The following is a 9596-nucleotide window of genomic DNA, read 5'->3' on the forward strand; positions in this document are numbered from 1 at the left end:
CGTGTTCTAACTGTATTTGACCACAGCACAGCGTCCGCTGCTTAATTTTAAGCTTAGATGAATTAAAAATTGAACTACGTGTCCCTTTATCGATTTGTAACATGTTATCGCACACAGTTACAAATAAGGCACCATGCTAACAGTTTTTACTCTAATAAACTACTAAATTTATATTGTCTCTAGTGAAATTTTCCTTGTAGTTTTTATAGTATTTATCAGTTAAAATGCCTAAAACAAAAAGTGAGATTAGGTTTATATTTTATGCCAGTGCTATATTTATATGCTACTTCATATTTGGTATGCTACAAGAGAAGGTGACGAGAGGAAAATATGGTGAAACTGACAAATTCACATGTGTGTTATCTCTTGTTTTGATTCAATGTTTTGTAAACTATGTCTTCGCTCAAATATTAATGGTAAGCACCCTGAAGTTTTCAACATGTACACTAATTTTGTAATATTGTCTCAGTCAGATTGTAGTAACTCTTGCAAGCTGCTCTTGACAATCTTATGATATTTTGCTATAAGTATAAATTATTTCTATTAAGTATCAATTATAAAAAGTAGATATAAACCTATTCTCAGTCCTAATGAATGTATGTATACAAAATTTCTAAGTGGTTGAGTCGTTTTGAGGAGTTCGCGCATATAAACACTGTGATCTTCGATCACTAATATACAAGATACACAGTCCGTGGCAAAAAAAGACCTCACTAAAAGAGCACCAAACGCAACATTCTGGTAGTCTTTCGATTTAGTAGTGCTCGAACGCTCCGCTGGGAAACATGTCCCAGTGCTCGTTCAACAATTGTAAAAATCATACATTTAAAACGCAAAAAAAGGATGGAATTTCATATTTCCGGTAAGTATTAATTTTATCCTAATATATTTCATACAATTGTATCATAAATATTGGTATTTCGTTAAGAAATCAACAAAAACAAAAAACAGTTTTAAAATTAAGTTGTAAATAAATCAACACGAGGTATAAACCATCTCAATTGCGAATACTCATACTAAAGGTACTTATCGTAGTTTATCATGCCCACTTGAAATGTTCGGGTTATTCACTGTGTTTCTGTTCCATTTGGTGGAGTCGCTATTAATTTTTTTTTTTTTATTGAGGAATATATTTTTTTTAGGTTTCCTCGAGATTGGATATCAGTTATAGCACGGCAAAGATCCGAACAATTTTTCAAACCGACTTTAGCGAGCGTTGTATGTTCTAAGCATTTATATTCAATGTATACACGTATATTTTAGTTAACTATAAAATTAAACATATTAGACCAACATAATATTACAAGTAAAATTAATTACTCCACACTTTATACATTAAACTTTGGAAAAATTAAAAAATGGACTATTAAAATTATTACAACCAACAAAAAATGTTGAACAGTTCCACTCCACTCATACTTCACTTCACCCTGTTCCAGCGGCGAAGTGCTGCCGTAAAATTATTGAAGTGCTTTTTTGGAATTGTAATAATTTAAATTTTAAGACATATGGACAATGGTTGAATTTAGTTTGAAGCGTGCATCGTTCGTAAAAAATTATTGCTTTGTAAACACACATTGTACATTGTTTTATAAAAAGATCTTTAATAACTATTATTAAGGTTGATTTTAGAGACAGATTTTCGAGAGGTTTTGTATGGGATTGTGTATCTTGTATATTAGTGATCGAAGACTGTGATACGAGAATTTTACACATCGATCATGAGAATAGCAGACGCAATAGATTTTCAATTGTTATACGACAGCGGGGTGCTGCTTGGGGATTGATGGGTTATAAAGATTTTTAATCTATTTCTGTTAAATCTTGCAGGTGTCCTGGAAACATGAAAAAGATAATACAAGAACAGTGTACTATTTTTCATCGGCATTGACATACCTCTTAGGTATGGTCACTTCTAACATGGCTTTGCAATGGATTAACTATCCCACTCAGGTAATAATTTAATTTAATATATTTGGATTGATGATACTTTCTGCTGTACTTTTAATTACCATATATTATATTCCTGGTGTAATAAGAACCAGGTTTAAATTTTTTTAAGTGTATGTACTTATCAAAAATATGTTTTTTTTACTTCCAGGTGGTAGGAAAAGCCGCAAAACCCATCCCTGTCATGCTATTAGGAGTCTTACTTGGCAAGAAGTCATATCCACTTAGAAAATATTTGTTTGTCTTCCTAATTGTGTTTGGCATAATAGTATTTATGTTCAAAGATCAAGGAAAAAAGACAATGGATCAAACACAGGGTATTGGTGTCGGAGAAATATTGCTATGCTTATCTTTAACTATGGATGGACTTACTGGTGCTGTACAGGTAACATAAAATTAAACATTATAGTAGCTAGTTAAATCTTATATCTTTAAACGAGCAATCTCGGAATCGGCTCCAACGATTTTCAAGAAATTTAGTATATAGGGGGTTTCGGGGGCGATAAATCGATCTAGCTAGGAATCATTTTTAGAAAATGTCATTTTATTCGTGTTTTATCGAATACTGAGCAAAGCTCGGTCAAATAGCTAGTAATATTAAATTAAGAAATTAAAAAAAAACCCTGCCAAACAACTTTAAAAAGTAATGAAATAATATTAACTGCCTTAAATTCAAATAATTCCTAACTTGTGTAAAGTAATATTTTAGTCCATAATTGTTGTCAAGGTCTGTCGGGGGACCGCCAAGTAAACTACAACCTACAACCGCCAAGTCGCTGATTATCTCGATTCAGTTGGCTGTGAATTGATCCTTAAACTTGTTAAGGATCAATTCACAGCGATCACAATCAACAATATCCATAATTGTTGTTAAGGTGTGCCGGTCCCCCGACAAACCTTAACAACAATTATGGACTAAAATATTACTTTACACAAGTTAGGAATTATTTGAACTTAAAGGCAGTTAATATTATTTCATTACTTTTTAAAGTTGTTTGGCGGGTTTTTTTAAATTTCTTAATTTAATTTTAATTCATATTTTTTAACTTGTGTTGGTTTAAATAGTGCAGAATAATTCCTATCAACACAATCATATTCTCATAATTACCACATATTCTATCCATGTCCTTTTCGATGAGGCCGTTAAAATAAGCCCAAACATGAAACCTCTACTTTGGGTTCATACAAAGCTCGGTGCCTATAGAATCTAGGTGATGCTGCAGCAGCAGCATGTAAATATTTACTGTTTATCTACTTTTTACTGGTTGTCGCAATTAAAATGAGCCCAAACACGAAACCTCTGCTCTAAGTCGGCGAGGAGTTGGATATCCTATTGATTACCAGGTGATGCTGCAGCAAGGTCAACTTTACATTATTATGTGTATTCGTATATTGTATATTCACAAATGTCACGAACTAGAATGAAATATAAAACCCATCAAACAACTACAAGTTGCCAACGGCCTTTCATGAACCAGATAAACCCTGATTGTTCAGCACAGAACAGGCTGATGATGATGATATCTAAGAACACTCTCGATCATGTCAGCTTTCAAATAAAAAAAACTAGATCAAAATAGGTCCACCCGTTTGGATGCTACTATGCCACGGACAGATACACACACAGACAAACAGACAGCCAGACAGACACGTGAAACTTATAACACCCCTCTTTTTTGTCGGGCGTTAACATATATATCTTTGACATATGCAAACGGTAGTAAAGACTATTATATATATATATATATATATATATATATATATATATATATATATATATATATATATATATATATATATATATATATATATATATATATCTGAAAAGTTATTTTAGAGGTTTCATTATGATGATGATGATTGTTTCAGTAAAAATCACTAATTTTATAATTATGTAACTTAGTATTTAATAAAATCAGTGTACCAAACTTTAAAGAAATAGTATTTAATAATGGTTTTTCATCTACTATGTACGTACCTATTTCTTCTTTTATAGGAACGGATCAAGAGTGAATCATCACCAACAGCTTATTCTATGATGAGAAATACAAACCTATGGTATGTATGCTACACTTCTTCTCTACCTTTTAACAACTTGTTGGATTTATGTTTGACATTTTTAATCAATTTTTAAAAAAGCCAAAGGTTTGGTACTATCAGAGAAATTTATTCCTAGCTACATGATGGACCTACGTAATTTGACGGTATTATATCGTTTTAGCTGTAATCTATTGGCTTCGCTTGACTTAACCTGGCTTAACACCTCCATCGTTGACAATAGATTTTCTATTGTTATGTGGCTGTTATGGATTAATAATATTGATTCACATTCTGCCTATAGTCAATTTCTCTAACCTAAACACCAACAAAATATTAACACTTTTTCAACTACTATTATCTAGAAACTTTATCAGATCTATAAAGCGAAATATTATTCTTAATATGCTGAGCGAGCGCTATTTCTTGCAAATGATAATATTGTGGGAAACTCACTTTTTAGTTTATATTTTTTAATTTATTGTTACCTTGACATCAACATTACATTAATATAATTTCATTTTTATTAAATGTGGACTATGCGATAGATAAAGCTGTTCAGATATTTTATATTTAAATGTTCATGGGCATGGAGCAATATTATTTTATGCTACATAACTGAACTTTGATTTGTGCTATGTTATAAACTGTTTACAGGGGTACTTTAATTTCCATGGCTGGTGTTATCCTGAGCGGAGAAATATTTAAATTCTTTTCTTTTGTGGGACTGTATCCGGAAGTTATGATATACATTGGCTTATTGGCTTTGATGGGAGCTCTTGGACAATTGTTCATTTTCTTTATGGTAAGAAACCAATGACTATTGTGTTGAAAAAAAAACTTAACTAACTAAGAGTCCGTAACTAAGAGTGATCTCGGACGAAAAAAAGACGAGATCTCGCGAGTTTGACGAGATTGCACTTGAGCATAAAAACGTCATATTCGAAGCGCGGACTGACACGGACGGAGTTGCCAAATACGAAAAACAATATAAAATTAATATTTAAGTGGAGCTTCCATACAAGAAACAAGATTTTATCGGCTTTTTTTGCTCCACATCAATAATGGCAACAGCTAGACTCTTGAAATTTTCTCATAATCCTAAATTATATGTGTTCTTTAAATATTAATAATAAAATTAAAATAAAATAAATATTTAAGAGCCAAAATTGTGATTTTTGTATTAACATTTAATACAAAAAACACAATTTTGGCCTATCTTTGCTCTATAACGGTACGGAACCCTTCGTGCGCGAGTCCGATTCGCACTTGGCCGATTTTTTGCGTTTTTAACAAGGAAAGAATGAAGTATTGTGTTTTACAATATCAAAGTTACTCAGACAGATGTTCTGATAATATGAATAGCATCACATTTCATTTGTAAATAATTTTAAACGTAATTAACTATTCTATATACTATATTTCGCGAGATTTGCATTCCCTAGTTACGTTGAATATCTATGGGTGTTGAAGTCTAATTCTATGATGGCAAAGTGTTATATAATAATTTTTAGTAGTTTAATAAAAATGCAACTTAAAATTATAAATGTTTGACTGTCCTTGGGCCATTTATTGTTGGATTAGAGTTTAGACCATACGCATAATATTTCTGAATCTTCATAATATCCTAACTCCATATTAATTGAACAATTCAATTTTTTCCAGGTTTCAGAATTCGGGCCTCTTCCGTGTTCAGTGGTGACAACCACACGTAAATTCTTCACAGTACTGGCATCTGTCATTCTGTTTGGAAATGTTCTTTTACTCCGCCAATGGTTTGGTGCTATATTGGTATTTTCTGGTAAGTTATTCTGACGCCGTCTCTGAATTTATTTTCTTAAATACTTTGTGTGTTTACTTATTTTTTTTGCTGTTCTTAAGTTTCTTTGTGTAGCTTAATAATAATAATATTAAGAAGTTTAGTATTTCTAAGGGTGGGTTGCACCAACTTACTTATACTATAACTGTAACTTTAACTATAACTTTAAACTACAATGCAAAATGTCAAATCTTTGGTTTTAAAGTTAAATGGACGCCATCAAGACGCCATACTTAACCATAATCATAGAGCTCGACAAGGCTAAATACACGTGGCGAAAAAAGGAACTAACGTTGTCATCATACAAAAACGCCATTTTTGACAGTTTTTTAAAAGCAGCTCCCCCGCCCACGTTCATATAAAGCCTTGTCGGACCAGCAACGTCTTCTGTCAAATTCTGTGATCAAAGTTAAGGTTAAAGTTAAATTAGCCTTAACTATAACCATAACTTTAACTTTAACCACGCCTCTGGTGCAACCCAATCTTAAGGGCCCCGAAGACGATCAAACGGTTTGACTCAAACACGTAAATTATAGTTTGACTCAAACCGATTTGATCGCTTACAAAGCTTGTTTGAACGGTTTGTCAAACATTTACGTGTTTGAAGCATGTTTGATGAAATTTCATATTTTCGTTGTGTTTGACGCGCCGTTTGATCGTGTTCCGACGCGTTTGAAGGTTTGAACAAACCCGGCTTAGTTTAGTGCTTGATTATGAAGAAGAAAAAAAAGAAAGAAGCTGTAGTTTCTAGCACTTTCTGTACATGTTCGTGGGTAAAACGATATTATATTAGTCCATACTCCATAGTCCATACCATTCTTTGGACCAGTCTTTTTCTTTTTTTTTTCTCTTCTGACGGAGGACATTAACGCAGGGCCCCCGCAAGGGCTACTGGCGCCTGTGTGCAAAAAAAGGATGTTGACGCCCCTTTAGGCAATTTTTTGGGACTTTAGTTGTGGCGCCCCTAAAGATTGCAATTTGGCGCCTCTAGAGGATGGCACCCGTGTGCATTGCACAAATGCACACATTGCACATATGGTAGCGCCCTGCATTAATGTTATAAACATAAGATAAGAAAATCGCGATCCTCGTTTTAGAATCTAGAGCATCTTCTGCATCACAAGACGTGTACTCGACAGCGCGTATTGAATTTGAACGTTAATGTCCTCTGTCAGAAGAGAAAAAAAAATATATACGTGGGAGAACCATGCTTCTGCACGAATGGGCCGGCTCGACCGAAGAAATACCACGTTCTCACAGAAAACCGACGTGAAACAGCGCTTGCGCTGTGTTTCGCCGAGAGGATGAGTTTACCGGAGGCCCAATCCCCTAATCTATTCCCTTCCCTACCCTCCCCTATTCCCTTCCCATCCCTACCCTCCCCTATTACCCTATTCCCTCTTAAAAGGCCTGCAACGCACCTGCAGCTCTTCTGATGCTGCGAGTGTCCATGGGCGACGGAAGTTGCTTTCCATCAGGTGACCCGTTTGCTCGTTTGCCCCCTTATTTCATAAAAAAAAAGACTGGTCCAAAGAATGGTATTGACTATGGACTAACATAATATCGTTTTACCCACGAACATCTACAGAAAGTGCTAGAAACTACAGCTTCTTTCTTTTTTCTTCTTCATAATCCAGCACTAAACTAAGCCGGGTTTGATTAAACCTTCAAACGCGTCGGAACACGATCAAACGGCGCGTCAAACACAACGAAAATATGAAGTTTCATCAAACAAGCTTTAAACACGTAAATGTTTGACAAACCGTTCAAACTAGCTTTGTAAACGATCAAATCGGTTTGAGTCAAACCAAAATTTACGTGTTTGAGTCAAACCGTTTGATCGTCTTCGGGGCCCTTTAAGTAATCATCCTTCTTTTTTTTTTAATAAAATGAATAGTGACAGATGAGATACATCCTTCTGATATTAAAAGAACAACGAACATAATATAAAATGTCGTATTTGGTGTACACCTATGAAACATAAGCCAAGCGATAGAGAAGATGTTTACAAACAATAAATACTCTTTGAGAAAAAGTCGTAAATGATATACTTACTTTGTGAGTTATTTCAGTTTGAAAATGCAAAATAGAATAAAATATATTTTAGATATACTTACAACCTAAAATATTTCAAAAAGTATATCATTTACGTCATTTTGTCAAAGAATATTTGTTCTTTGTAATTATTTTCTCTGTCGATTGACGTATGTGATATAGGTGTACACGAAAATATGCCATTTGCAACTAAAGGTATGCCACCCTCCATTCAAAAAAGATCGAACTCTTTTCTTATGCTTACAGTATATTTTTTGTTTCAGGACTATTTTTGGATATATTCTATAGCAAGGGAAAGGCGCAACCACCTAAGAGAATAGCCAACAAATGAAGTCGCCTAAAAATCTAATATACTATTTATTTTTGGCGTCTACTTTACGTAAACTTCCATTTTTATATATACATTTTTAAATACATATCGAAATATTATTTATCTTTTGATTTCAAATGAAATATCTCTTAATTGTATTCTTATCATACAATACAAGTGTCCTAGCTAGCTGGCAATAGGAAGTTGGACATTTATTTATCAAAATTAAGTTTAGTGTATTGAAATATAAGCAACATTATTTAGTATTTACCAAATTTTATGCAGGTTCAGTTATACTTAGTACTTTATTTGCAGCTTTGCGATTGATTGTGGGTTGTTCAAATGCCATCTTGCTGGTTGCCCTTAGAATTCTGATTATAAACCTTCTGTTACAGCTTGTTAGTTCTACTTAGAATGTGCTCTTACTACTTCATGTCGATAACAAACACGTAAACAATGAAATACAACTTAATAGATACAAAAAACATAAGTGTCATTAGATTTAATAACGTTCAAAACTGACCAATATCGGGACGGCTTATGGATACTATTTTTACTGTATATAACATGGTTCAAGCTTCATTTTTCTCCAAAGTAAGAGTAAAAGTCTTATCTACTAAGCACCAGATGGCGCTATGAGCACTGAGCATAATAAACTCGCAACTCGCAAGTGAACCCAGAACCAAGCTCATAAAGCACCCGGGTATATACGGACCGTGTTACGGACCACTAACAGAGTATACTGGGCATAAAGTATTCTGAAGCTATCATAGTTTTTTCAACTATCCCACAAGAGGGTACTAAAAGTTCGAGGGAGGCTTTGTAAATAATTTCCGAGGCCAGAGTATCACCCAAAAATAGAGAAGATTGTGAGCAATATAATTCTGAATAGAACTATCATAGTTTTCATACTTACGCTACGAGAGGGCGCAAAGAGTTCGTGGGTAACGACTAACGAATAATAATAATAAATAATAATAAAAATGCGTTTATTATCTCACCACATTAAGATCAATACAATGTTATGTAGTACATACTCAACAAACTTGGCACTGGTTATGTGGGAGACTGGTGCCTAAACTAGGCGTAGCCTGTATTTCAGGACACCAAGATCTCCAGGCGAGGTAAAAGGATTCCAACTACATATTTACAACAAAGCAGTGAAACAAATTATCAATGTGTTGCTTATAGGGTGATAGTGTGATAGTATAGTGTGTGTGCGTGCGTGCGTGCGTTCGTTGGTGCGTGCGTGCGTGCGTGCGTGAGTGTGTGTGTGTGTGTTTGTGTGTGTGCGTGCGTGCGTGCGTGCATGCGTGCGTGCGTGCGTGTGTGTGTGTGAATACAGCTTACTGTAGAGTCTATTAGTCTAAAATAGAAAGTGTTATTTGGAACTTTATTTTAAAATGTCTATTGAAGTATGATCAG

General features: G+C 34.0%; 1 protein-coding gene across 1 annotated transcript; it reads left to right on the top strand.

Moving 5' to 3' along the window:
* LOC121739223 (solute carrier family 35 member B1 homolog) lies at positions 1–8290 on the top strand. Its single transcript, XM_042131576.1, has 7 exons — positions 1–416; positions 1831–1953; positions 2102–2335; positions 3947–4008; positions 4645–4792; positions 5653–5788; positions 8125–8290. Exons 1-7 carry the CDS (start codon positions 225–227, stop codon positions 8190–8192), a joined length of 963 nt encoding a protein of 320 aa, XP_041987510.1. The 5' UTR covers positions 1–224; the 3' UTR covers positions 8193–8290.
* The last annotated feature ends 1306 nt before the right edge of the window (positions 8291–9596 follow it).

Source organism: Aricia agestis, chromosome Z, assembly GCF_905147365.1.
Source record: "Aricia agestis chromosome Z, ilAriAges1.1, whole genome shotgun sequence".
In the NCBI taxonomy this organism is placed as follows: Eukaryota; Metazoa; Arthropoda; class Insecta; order Lepidoptera; family Lycaenidae; genus Aricia; species Aricia agestis.

Coding starts and splice junctions, on each gene's coding strand:
- LOC121739223 (XM_042131576.1), top strand. CDS start 225: ATGCCTAAAACAAAAAGTGAGATTAGGTTTATATTTTATGCCAGTGCT. Junction 2,336..3,946: donor GACTTACTGGTGCTGTACAG/GTAACATAAAAT, acceptor CTTCTTTTATAG/GAACGGATCAAGAGTGAATC. Junction 4,009..4,644: donor ATGAGAAATACAAACCTATG/GTATGTATGCTA, acceptor AACTGTTTACAG/GGGTACTTTAATTTCCATGG.